At 46.6% G+C, this 12,945-nt stretch overlaps 1 protein-coding gene across 4 annotated transcripts in view; it reads left to right on the plus strand.

Annotated features, from left to right (window-relative positions):
• Positions 1 to 12,945, plus strand: part of DENND11 (DENN domain containing 11) — a 53,054-nt gene that overhangs the window by 18,860 nt on the left and 21,249 nt on the right. For all 4 annotated transcript variants that reach the window (XM_032303900.1, XM_032303901.1, XM_032303899.1 and 1 more), the window contains exon 4: positions 9,051 to 9,204. In XM_032303900.1, coding sequence (XP_032159791.1) covers positions 9,051 to 9,204 — 154 coding nt within the window. The remainder of the gene's footprint in view (positions 1 to 9,050; positions 9,205 to 12,945) is intronic.

Here is a 12,945-nt window from a genome sequence, read left to right on the forward strand (position 1 = left end):
TGGGGATCGATCCTCCTTCCTCTCAGGATGCTGTAAATATTGCTGTTCTATCTTCTGATACTTGTTGTCTGGAAGTCTCTGATTTCTAGATCCATATAGATTCTTAACTTGTGAAGTGTCTGAACTTTCTTTCCAGGGATGGTTTGTCCCTTCTGATCTAGAGATATGCCTTTTATTTTTAATTTCAGGAACTTTCCACCTGTAAGAAAATATTCAAGTTTTCCATTGCATTTTTTTTCCTTCTTTTATGCACCGGTTAGGCATATGTTTTCTCTGCCTCAACCTCTGTATTTATCATTTTGATGATTATTTTAATAACTCTGTAATGCTAGTTGTTCCATAAGTTTTCTTGATTGTTCCCTATGGGTTGAGCACTTAGCATGCTTCTAATTTTTTTTTTTTTTTTAATTGCTCCTCTACACTCTGGAGCTGTGGAGAACACCTTCATTTAGATCTCTTTTTCTGTTTTTGAAATACTTCCTCAGTTTTGTGTCTCAGAAGTAAGATTATGGAGTTAAAAAAAATTTTATTGGGATCCTGACACTTTTTAAAAAATTATTATTCCTTTTGAAAAAACTAATTTCCCCAAGTAGACAATATTTTCTCATGGCTCAACTGTTAAAAATTAGAAAATGGCATTATTATCAATTAGGGTCCTAGCTAAATGGCAGTACCAGGGGCCTCAAAATACAGTGGTTCAAATAAGGTAGAAGACTCTTTCTGATGTGATAGTCTGTGGTAGGCAGGTGCTCAAGGTGGGAAGCCTGCTGTTCCCTACGGTTGTTTAGGGACCCACACTTCTTTGCTCAGATTGTTCGATCATATCCTAAGAGTAGTGTTTGTATTCTAAGACGTTTGTATTCAAAGCTGCTCACCACTACTGTTTGCATCTATCCCGAGGGAGGAGAGAAAGCCCCTGGAAATTGCATCATCTTTCTCACTCACCATTGTCAACTTCTCCATCCAAAGACACACCTCACAGGAAAGGAGACTGGAAGAGGTAGTCTCTAGGTTGGTGACCTTGTGACCAGTTAAAAATCTGGTGATACTGTTGCAGACAGGAAAAAGGGACAGATGGACTTTGGGGCAAAATTAGCAGCCCCTGCCTCAGTTTGCCCTTTTTACTAGTCAAGTATCCATGGGCACTCTTCTTCCCACATGTAGAGGACATTCCCCACACCCCACGTGAGCCCTCACAGAGGCTCCTCCATTTAACACTCTAGTCTAAAATCCAGGATTTCCGTGTGGCATAAGGCCTACCATTAGATCAGCACATGGTTTCTCATACCCTGAAAACCTACGAAAGAGTAGACAAGCCCATTCACTCCCCACCTCCCAAATGCAATATAAAAAGTGGAATGTGGGGGGTGCCTGGGTGGCACAGTTGGTTAAGCGTCCACCTTGGTTTCCGCTCCAGTCCTGATCTCAGGGTCGTGAGATCGAGCCCCACATCTGACTCTCTGCTCAGCCGGAATCTGCTTAAGACTCTCTCTTCCTCTGCTCACCCTTGCACATACTCATGCATTCTCTCGCTCTCAAATAAAGAAATAAATCTTTGCAGGGGATAAAAAGGTAGACCGTACTGATTCCATTTGGAAAAAGGAAGGATGGGAACTCCAAGCCGCTGTTCGTCCCTAATGATGATGAAATTCTGCTGGGCAGGGCTTGCAAAGCCTTCTTGTCCTGGCAGAGCCGTGTGTTCCTTGCTGAAACCCTGGTTCTGTTATTGACAGCCCCCTTGCCCATTTTCCTCCATGGCTCCTGGCTTTGCCTTCTCGGAGGTTCTTTGTCCATTTTCCACTGCAACCACTTCTGAAGCAGGCGTGCTCTCCAACGTGATCTTCTTGAGGCTGCATAGCTGGAGAACACATTTCCCACTGGTACATCTGTGCGTGTAAGGTTTCTTTAAAGATTGAGAAGTCACAGGCTTTTATAGACAAGGCAAGTGACACTACAGATCCCTCAAAAACTAAATAGTCTTCTGGTCTGTTTGCTTCCAGTCCATTCCAGATAAAAGTATCCACTGCCGAAGATTTCTTTGGGGTCTTAGTTTTTAATCCCTGGACGACATACTAGTTACTGGTGTCTGTGCTTGGCGTCTCCATCTTTCCTCATTTTTTTTTTAAAGATTTTATTTATTTTATTTGACAGACAGAGATCACAAGTAGGCAGAGAGGCAGGCAGAGAGAGAGGGGAGGAAGCAGGCTCCCCGCTGAGGAAAGAGCCCGATGCGGGGCTCGATCCCAGGACCCCGGGATCATGACCTGAGCCGAAGGCAGAGGCTTTAACCCACTGAGCCACCCAGGTGCCCCCATCTTTCTTCATTTTAATGGCAGCCGCCTTGAGGCCGCACCCGAAATCTGATCTTTGCAAATGGGCGTGACTCCTGTGACTCTACTCCTAACTAGAGACTTCCACAGAAGCTTTGAAAGAAAAAAAAATTTTTTTTTAAGATTCTATTTATTTGACAGAGAGAGCATACAAGTAGGGGGAGCGGCAGGCAGTTCTTCATTCCTAGACATGCTTGGTAGCAAGAAGTCTGGCAGTTGTGGTCCTTAATGAGGTGACTGTGTGACGAGCTACAATCAGAAAAGTCTATTACACAGGGAAGAAGAGAGTGGCAGGCTCTACCACTGGCATAAAATGAAAAGCCTAGGAGCACCTGGGTGGCTCAGTCAGTTAAGCATCTGCCTTCAGCTCAGGTCATGATCCCAGGGTCATGGGACTCCCTGCTCACTGGTTCGCCTGCTTCTCCCTCTCCCTCTGCCCCTCCCCCTCTCCTTGCTCATGCTGTCTCTTTCAAATAAATAAAATCTTAAAAAAAAAAAAAAGGAAAGAAAGGAAAGCCTTCACCCAGTTCCCATATCCATCCAGTAATCCCAGTAGTTACTGTTAATTTCTTCTCTGTCTTTATAAAATGTGACACAAGTGGATATTCTGTATCCGCCCCCCACCCCCACCCCGCTTTTCATGGAAAGAGCATCAAGTTAACCATGTCATTTTGTACCTTGCCATTCGCAATGATCACTATATCTAGGACATCATACTCTCCTATCAGTACAGAGAGTATCATGTCTCACAGTTGTGTACGTGCCCTACAGAGAAGATCCACACTTTCTTTATCAAGTCTTTTTTATTGATGGACATTTGGTCATTTCCAGTCTTTTGCTATTATGGATAATGAATACCTACGCACAAGAATCGTTTCACGTATGAACAGCATATGTGTACCTTAAATTTCCAGAAATGAAATTGGTGGTTCAAAAGGAAGAGGCATTTATAATTGTAATAGATATTGTCAAATTGCTTTCCATAAAGATGGTGCCATTTTGCATATCCCCAGTAATGCAGGACAATGCTGTTTCCTCCCAACATTGCCAACACAAAAACAAAATGTTGAGAGTTTTGGCATTCTGATGGGTAAAACAAGGTACATGAGTATAGTTTTAATCTGCATTTTCCTGTGAGTGAGATTGAGCACCTTTATATTTGTTTGAGTTACTTGTTTTTCCTCTTCTGTGAATCGTGTCTAAACTTTGGCCCAGTTTTCTTTTTTTTTCCTTTTTTCTGGTTATTGGCTTTATTAATTTCTAGTTCTTTGTGTAGTAGGGAGATTTGTTCTTTGTGAAATAAACTGAAATATTTTTCCACTTTGTGACTCATCTTTTTTAAATTTTATTTGTTTTATCATTATTATTATTATTTATTTGACAGAGGGAGACGCAGTGAGAGAGAGAACATAAGCAGGGGGAGTGGGAGAGGGGGAAGCAGGCTTCCCATTGATCAGGGAGCCCGATGTGGGGCTTCATCCCAGGACCCTGGGATCATGACCTGAGCTACACAGGTGCCCCAGATTTTATTTCTTTGGGAGATGGAGAGAGAGAGAGAGAGAGAGTGTGTGTGTGTGTGTGTGTGTGTGTGTGTGTGTGTGTGTGAGCGGGGTGGGGGGGCAGAAGGAGAGGGAGAGAGATGATCCCAAGCAGACTCTGCTGAGCACGGAGCCCAGTGTGGGGCTCAATCCCACCACCCTGAGATCATGACGGGAGCTGAAATCAAGAGTCTGACGCTCAACCGACTGAGCCACCCAGGTGCCCCGTCATTCATCTTTCCACATTACCTTTTGTCATGCAGATGTTTTTCTTCATTGAATTCATTTATCTTTCCATGGCTCCTAGATTTCCAGTCACAGCTAGGAAGGTTTTCCAGCTTGGTGATTACAGAGGACTTGAGGTGACACGAGAGGAGGGTCTTGCATGAGGGTGTGAGGGGGGAGGGGAGTATTTGAGGTAAGCCCAGGCAGGGGCTGTATTGGACTACAGCAGTGACTTGTGTCTAAATTAACTAGACTTGATTTCTGAAAACACTGAGTCTGTGTTTTCTATCCATTCTTATTTTTCGTACCCCAAATTAATTTACTAGATTTCCTCCACAACTCCTGGCCTCAATATCTCTCTAGTTAGTCCTTCCTGTGACTAGTTCTTATTAATCAGAAGACATTGGAGAAGTACCTTATAATTTTTAAAACATAGAAAAAGAAGGAGGAGTGTTACGTAATAAAAGGGACTTAGAACCCATTACCAGGTCTCTGGACTGTGCTTAGATCATGATTCAAACAGCCAAGTGTAAAACGTTTTGGGGACAGTTGATATCATTCAAATATGGGCTTGGCATTAATTTATATTCGGGCTTCATCATTATTTTTGATAGGCAAGATATGGCATGGTGTTTATGTTCTTTTTTAAATAGACTTTATCAGTTAGAGATGTATACCAAAGTGTTTCTGGGTAAAATGTTAGGATAAGGGATTTGCTTTTAAAGTATTCTAAGAAGAATGGCAGTAGGGGGATAGGGTGCAGGTATAACCATGTTGATTAAATATTAACACTCTTGAAGCTAAGTGATGGGTAATGGGGCTTCAGATTCTTTTTTCTACTCTTTGTATAAGTTTAAAATTTTCTGTAATGAGAAGTGTAAAACACCAAAAATAAAATTACCATGTAATTATTGTAGAAGACTGAAAAAAAGAGAAAAGCTCAAGAAAATAAAAAGAACATGTTCCCACCAGCGAGTCATATCTGCCATTAACATTTATATCCTTCTAGTCTTTTTTCCCATATGTAAATATATACATATACAATAAAAAAAAATACAAGGTCATTCAACATCTATAATGCCTGAGCTGATATGGTAATCTTCCCATGAATATCATGCATCATAGTTCTCAGCATCATGGTGGTTCCAAGCATTTCGGTGTTTAGATATAGCATGATTTATTTAACTATATCACTGCCATTGGGCTTTTAGGTTGTTTCTTTAAAAAAAAAAAAAAAGATTTTATTTATCTGAGAGGGAGAGAGAAGTAGCAGCAGAGATAGCGAGACAGAGCCTGGGCGGATTGGAGAGGGAGAAGCAGCCTCCCCACGGAGCAGGGAGCCCAACATGGGGCTCGGTCCCGGAACCCTGGGGTCATGATCTGAGCTGAAGGCAGCTGCTTCACCGACTGAGCCACCCAGGTGCCCCTTTTCAGTTATTTCTTATATTTTGCCCCTGGAAACATGAGCACCGCTGTAGGTAAATGATCGTTCATATCCAGATACAGTCGTTTGAGCCACACTCCTAGAGATGGAGTCACGGGGTCAGACAGTACATGCAGCGTACAATGTGATCCAAATTGCAAGCGCCCCTCCAGGAAGGTGGTACCCTTTTGTACCTACCCCAGCAGTCAAAGCGATGCCTGTCTTTCTGTACTTGCGAATCCAGAAGACAGACGGGCTCAGACCGGGAGCGAGTGCACGGAGTGACACAGGGTAGCCGTCCCACAGAGGCATTTCTAGCTCTGACATTGGATGCATCATCGCTGGGGCGTGTAGGGGAAGGCAGGGTTAGCTGCAGTGGGCGTCCGCGTGGTCACAGGAGCTCATGTTCTGTCCGCGAAGGGGCTTGCGCTTAAGGAGAGCCCCGTGTCGCTGGCCCTGCAGGGAGCTCTCCATCTGGCCTGGACACTGGCCTGAGGCTTCAGATCAGTTAGCATATACCGTGTGCCTCGTTCTCTAGTGTTTACGAGGTCCCATCTCTTGGACTGTCTGCATAGATGGCTTAGCCTGCGTTTTGGTGTGGTACTTTCTTGTCCAAGCATCCATAGAGACAAGATCACCCAGAAGGTCTCCTTTTGCACATCTCTGAAGCTCAACACACCTCCCAGCTCTCAACCTTGCTTCAGTACCTTTCGAGTTATCTCAGTGTGGCAGCTCGCTCATCAGTGTCGTCTGTTGCAAAATCTCCAGTGGGTTTATATTTCACGGCTTTCGTACAGCAGTTGTAACATTGACCTGGAACTGCCAGTTCTGTTTATGCCCATGCTCATATGCGGTCTTCCATACCAGTGCCTTGTTCCGCTCTGCCCGTCAGAGATCTCTGAGACTGTCCCAGGACAGGCTCCGGAAACTAGCTTTCTGTCTAAGGTTCTCTAACGTAGTGAGCTTTTCTTTAGAAAGCCGGTTCAAGTATAGCGTTGTTTTTATTTTTAAAGATTTTATTTATTTTTTTGACAGAGATCACGAGTAGGCAAAGAGGCAGGCGGTGGGGGGGGGGGGGGAGCAGGCTCCCTGCTGAGCAGAGAGCCCAAGGCGGGGCTCCATCCCAGGACCTGGGATCATGACCTGAGCCGAAGGCAGAGGCTAACCCACTGAGCCACCCAGGCGTCCCTAAGTATAGCATCTTAAGGTAGTCAAACAAAAAAGACCATCAATCGGGCATCCAATCCACAACCTAGGAAATAAAGAGTGTCACTGAAATTACCCTGGATACAGGTAAAGCCCCCCTTTAGTGCAGAAAACAGTGTATTGAAAATACAGTGAACTGATTCTCCTTGTTCCTTTAGGGAAATTACATTCTAGTGAAAACACCTTTGAACTTCATCATCTTTGCATTCTTTTGTGTTAAGCAAATTTTTGTCAGTTGGACACACATCCTTAAAGGGTATCTGGAATCTGCCATTGTCTCAGAATTACACAGAGCTGAGGCACCGTGGGTTTCCCAGGGAGCACACGAGTAAGAGTGAAAGAAAGGGTTATAAGCCCCCACCTCCCATTGGCAGGCATTGTTAGGTCATGGGATTGCCTTCTTGTGCAAAGCTTAGAACGAAATGTATAGGAACCCCCAAATTAGAGAGCCTCCCCCACAACACACCCCAGAGGAACTTACCTGAGCGGTAAGTTTCTAAAATGTAGTTGATGTTGATTTTTTTTTTTTCTTTTTTAAACATGAATTTGTCCCAAGACCTCCTGCAGGGGCTTGGCCTGACTCTTCCCCCTTTACCCTTTACCCTGTGTGTCGGGCCCTCACCGTGCGCCCAGCTACATGTTGCGGGATGGCTGGGGAGGAAGGAGCCGCGCGTCGTGAGCGACCAAAGTGGGGCATGAACTGCGTGAGGTGTTCTTTCTGCTTCATTTTCCCCTCAAAGACTCTTGAGGTGATACCGGTATCTCTGTCCGAAGGTGAGTGGGGAAACAGCGGGTTTTGAACAGTGTGGTAACTTGCCTGAGATCTCACCGTATGGGGTGGAGGCATTGCCTTGGCGTCGGGAGCTGGGGATTCCTCTGGAGAGGAGGCAGTTCCAGGGCAGCTGGCTCCCGGCTGGACTGTGAGAATCTTGACCCTGAGCAGTTTATGCCCAAGTTTGGGGTCGGCCGACAGCGACGGATTGAGGCGCTTGCCTACTGTGGTCATGGTTGTTCCACAGCTAACCGTGATTGGCTGTATTTTGACTCTTGATTGTTGCAATATGATGGAAGTTTTAGGGCACCAGGAAAATAAGACTGAAAGGGTTGTAATGCCTTGTATTCCTCCCTGTGTTTGTTTCCTAAGGCTGTGCTAACAAAGTACCCCAAAGTGGTGGGTTTAAAGCAGCAGGAATCCTCTTATGTTCTGGAGGCAGGAAGTCTGAAATCAGGACATTGGTAGGGTTGGCTCCTTCTGTGGCCGTGAGGGAGAATCTGCTCCTTGTCTCTCTCCTGGCTTCTGGTGGTCTGCTGGTGATCTCTGGTGGTCCTCACTCCTGACCTCTGCCTCTGTCTTCACGTGGTGGTCTCATGTGTATCTCAGTGTGTCCAGATTGCCCCCTTTTGATAAGGTCATTGATCCTTTGGACTAGGATCCACTCCGGTGACTTCTCTTTAACTGGATTATCTCTGTAAAGACTCTGTCTCCAAAGACAGTGCTTTTTGGTACTGAGAGTTAGGGATCCAGCAGAACTTTTTTCTGGAGGAGAGTGGAGAGGGACAAATCACCCCTGAGCACCCCCATTCAACATGGCGCCACAGAATGCCCACAGTGCTCCTCTGCTTGACCCTGAACACCCCCATTCAACATGGCACCACAGAACACCCACAATGCTCCTATGCTTCACTTGAAGGCAGGATTCTCCGTGTCCAGGTGCCCCAGGGATTCAATGTGGCTTTCTTGGTTTGGGGGACAGTTGACAGGACTCCCCACAGCCCAGTCTCTGCAGGCCCAAGCAGTTAGGGTAGGAAAATAAGAGATTTTGAGGTTTCTATTATTTAATTACTTGAGGCAGAAAGTATGAGGCCTGGTGACATCCAGTAATGATTGTTTTCCCTTGAGACACTGAGGGGTCAGCTTCCTCTGAGTCTTATATAACAAAGCAAACAAGCATGGTTTCTCGACAGCGAGCGGCTTTAAGCTGGGGGTTTAGGGTCTTGCCAGCTGTCCCTGTCTCTGTGTTCTCTGGGAAGAGCCACACGTCCGTGAGCACACCTTGCCCTAGAGGTGTGGACGGTAGTCATACTGTGTTCCTTCTGTGACTTTCCCTCAAGGAGGAGAATGTGATCGAAGGCGTCAGGGAGAATCAGACCCCACATTCGAGCTTTCTGTAAGGATCTTCTGTAGCCAAAGTAGGCATCCGAGGCAACTTCAGAATGGGGGTCTTTTTGGTTTATCCCTTTGTCCTTAAGCGTTCTAGCCCGTGGGACGAGGGGCCTGAGTGGCAAGCACCGGGGCTGGAGCTGTTCTCACTGTGCGTGTGTTTGCAGACACCAGCTGGAGACGCCGGGCCATTACTCCCATCTGGCTGCGTTCTACGAGGACAAGAAAGGGGTGCTCCACGCCGGGCCGGGGAGAGGTGGCAGCCTGCCCCCCGTCTACTGGCTGCCTTCCATCCACCGATACATGTACCCCGAGATGAAGGTAGGGCTAGCCGTGCGCTCACACGGTCCTGGACTTGTGTCTGCTACCGTGGTTGTTGTTGTTGTTGTTGTTGTTGTTTAAATTCCTAAGGAATTTATGTCTGGGACCTATGCCCAAAGTCTGGTTTTGATGGGTTTCTGACCTAAGCATTTGGGTTCTTTTAAAACACAAGGCAACAGTATGCTTTCTAGACGTGGCTGTCACCGTGGAGCAAAGCCACGTGGGAGGCGAGGCCAGTCGTGGCGGAGTCCTAGCGGGGGGAAGGGGGCTTTGATCCTGGTATTGGCTGAGATCATTTAAAACCAGACCCTTGAACTAAAAAGAAGAAAGAAGAAGAACATGGTGAACAGATGTCCTGTTGTGTGGTTACCGTCTTCCTGATGCTGCCTTATCACATTTTGTTCCAAAGTCCTTTGCCGGGGTGCCGGAACGGGTTCCTTCACAGTTCACAGCCTGAGGTGCTGGGAGGCTGCCGAGATGAGTAGGAACGTGAAGCTCCTTCTCCCTCCCCTGCAGGTGGTCACAAGCTAAGTCAGGGGAGACAGAGCTCCCCGGTGGGGATTCTGTGCTGGGGTTTGAGGGGAAACTCTGGCATCTTCAAAGAGGAGTTGGTCCCTGAAGTACTTGGCTGGGTGAGAAGGAAGGAATGCTGATTCCAGACCGAGGGGGGGCTCTTGGGAGTCGTGGTCTGTGGCTCTCTCAGAACGCAGGTGTTCTGCCAGTATTTGTCTCTACCTGATGCGCCATCTTTTTAAAAAATATTTATTTATTTTTAAAGATTTTATTTATTTATTTGACAGAGATCACTAGTAGGCAGAGAGGCAGGCAGAGAGAGGGGGGGAAGCAGGCTCCCCACTGAGCAGAGAACCCAATGCGGGGCTCGATCCCAGGACCCTGAGATCATGACCCGAGCCAAAGGCAGAGGCTTAACCCACTGAGCCATCCAGGCACCCCCCCCTTTTTTTTTTTAAGTAAAGGATTGTTTCATAAACCAAGTGAGGTCTGTGAAGGTTCAGTGACTTACGGCCTTACAGCTAGGAGATAGAGCCAGGATTTAAACATGGGGCTGGAGCCACAGCGAGTACACGCCCCCCACCAGCTCTGTGGAGAGGCGGGTGGAAGAAAGGCCAAGGCCGGTTTACAGGACAGAGATGCCGCAGGTTCGGCTCCAGATTGCCACGGTAAAGTGCAGGAAAGTGAGTTCAGTGCAGTGTTTGGTGACAGACTGCAGTGAAGTGCAGACAAAAGTTATGTTTATACCATGCTGTAGTTTCTTAAATGTGCACATTTATATTGCACAAAATATGCAATAATGCTGTGTCTAGAAAGCAAAAGTACATACCTTAATGAAATAATAATTTAGTGCTAAAAATGCTAATCATTATCTGTGCTCTCAGTGTATCATAATCACTGATCATAGAGGACCATCATAAATAAATAATAATGAAAAAAAATTTTTTAAGATTTATTTCTTGGGGCGCCTGAGTGGCTCAGTGGATTGGGCCTTTGCTTTCGGCTCAGGTCATGGTCTTGGGTTCCTGGAGTTGAGTCCAGTGTCGAGCTCTCTGCTCAGCAGGGAGCCTGCTTCCCTCTCTCTCTCTCTGCCTGCTTGTGATCTCTGTCAAATAAATAAATAAAATCTTAAAAAAAAAGATTTATTTCTTTATTTCATTTAGAGAGCCTGAGTAGGAGGGGGGAAGAGAGGGAATCTCAAGCAGATTCTGCTGAGCACGGAGCCTGACACGGGGCTTGATATCATGACCTGAGCTGAAGCCGTGAGTTGGTGCTTAACCGACTGAGCCACCCAGGCACCCCAATAATAATGAAAATTTTGAAAAATTGTAAGAGTTACTAAAATGTGACACAGAGATGCAATGTGGGCAGCTGCCATTGGGAAAATGATACCAACAGACTTGCTCGGTGCAAGGTTGCCACAGACTTTCAATTTATAAAAAATGCAGCAACTGCGAAGCCCAATAAAGTGAAGGGTGGTAAAATGAGGTCTGCCTGGAGTTTGACTGGGATTGAATTTCCGTGGCAACTGACCAGGAGAGAAACGATTGGAAAAGTAGGTTGGAATCAAATTGTAGAGAACCTTAAATACTTGAGCAATGAATATGAACCCAGTAGGTACCAGTTAGGGTCTTGCCAGGAAAACATAAACTATGTTAGATATAGTCAAGAAACTTCATTTTTTAAAAGATTTTGTTTATTTATTTGACAGAGCACAAGCAAGGAGAGTGGCAGGGAGAGGGAGAGGAAGAAGCAGGCTCCCGCAGAGCAGGGAGCCTGATGTGGGACTCCATCCCAGGACCCTGGGATCAGGACCTGAGCCAAAGTCAGACACTTAACCCACTGAGCCACCCAGGCGCCCTCCAAGATACTTTAATACGGAGAATCCATAACCTAGGCACTGGAAGGCTGAAAGAACAAAAAGGGGACAAGGGAATCTAGATGTTTGTATTTATAGATAGCTCCCACCTTCTGTTAGCTACCCCGATGTTAATGGTTTGAATTAATACATATTTACTAGCTCACAGTTTCTGTGAGCCAGGAATTCAGGCATGTGTTGGCTGGGTCCTCTGCTTCGTGATCTCCCATGAGACCGTAGTCAAGGTTTCAGCCAGGGGTAGGGTCTTGTCTGAAGGCTTGACTGGGGAAGTATCCACTTCCAAGCTTACGTGGTTGTTGGAGGATTGGTTTCCTTGAGGGCCAGTGGACTGCGGCCTTCGGTACGGCTGCCTCTGTGTGGTCCTTAGTCCATAGCAGGTGGGTCTCTCCAACACGGTAGCTTGGTTCATCAAAGTCAACAAGCGCAAAAGTCTCCTAGCAAGGGGGAAATCAAAATCCTTTGTAACCTAACTGGAAGTGACAGCCCTGCAAAGTCGCCGTCTTCTGTTGGTTAAAGCAAGTTGCTCAGGAGAGAGGATTACATAAGGCTGTAAATACCAAGAGGTGGGGATCACCGAGGGCCCTCTTAGAGGCTGCCTGCTGTGTGCACCCTCCCAAGGCTGGGATAGCAGAGGCCAGGATGACATTATCAAAACTACAGGGGCTTGAGGAAGGGCCCTACACAGCCTGTGCTCAGGTATCTTAGGCTGTCTGCACCTGCTGATGCTGGACCCTCGGGGTGGGGGGAGCTGAGGGGGGATGTGGCTCGGCTGCAGCTGCTGGGAGAAGCTGAAGGCCAGAATCAGAGATGTCCTCTGCTGCTGGCAGAATACTAGCAGGAGTGAGACACTGAAGAGAGCTCCTTCTCCCTTCCAGCCAGTCATTTCATCCCAGGGGAGGAATATAACAGGAAGACGGCTGCCACGGGAGTCCAAGGAATGTCGCTTAAAGAGTTCCCTGCACCACAGTGTTCCCTGAGAGGCAGTAATTAAGAAATGTTCCTTAAGGGTCATTAGGTGATTCTGGGTCTGTATTGACTGAACCCTGACCTTGTCCTCGCCACTTCTAACTCTGACCCACATTTTCCTTCTCACATTGCTGCTGGGCTATCTCAAACCCACAGGGAGGTGACCAGCATCTGACCTGGGTGTCCCAAGGATTCCTCCTCCCCATAGGCCATGAAGGAGGGACAGCAGGGAGAGAAAGGAAAATCGCCTTCTGCTTCTGCTCTATTGAGGGCAGCTCACGAGCACACATGTCAAACGCTACTTCCTGCAGGGGCAAGAGTCCTGGGGTAGGTCGCAGATGGAAATGTGAGTGATCTTTTTACAAAACAATTTGTAGGTACTT

This window comes from Mustela erminea, chromosome 11 (assembly GCF_009829155.1).
Source record: "Mustela erminea isolate mMusErm1 chromosome 11, mMusErm1.Pri, whole genome shotgun sequence".
In the NCBI taxonomy this organism is placed as follows: Eukaryota; Metazoa; Chordata; class Mammalia; order Carnivora; family Mustelidae; genus Mustela; species Mustela erminea.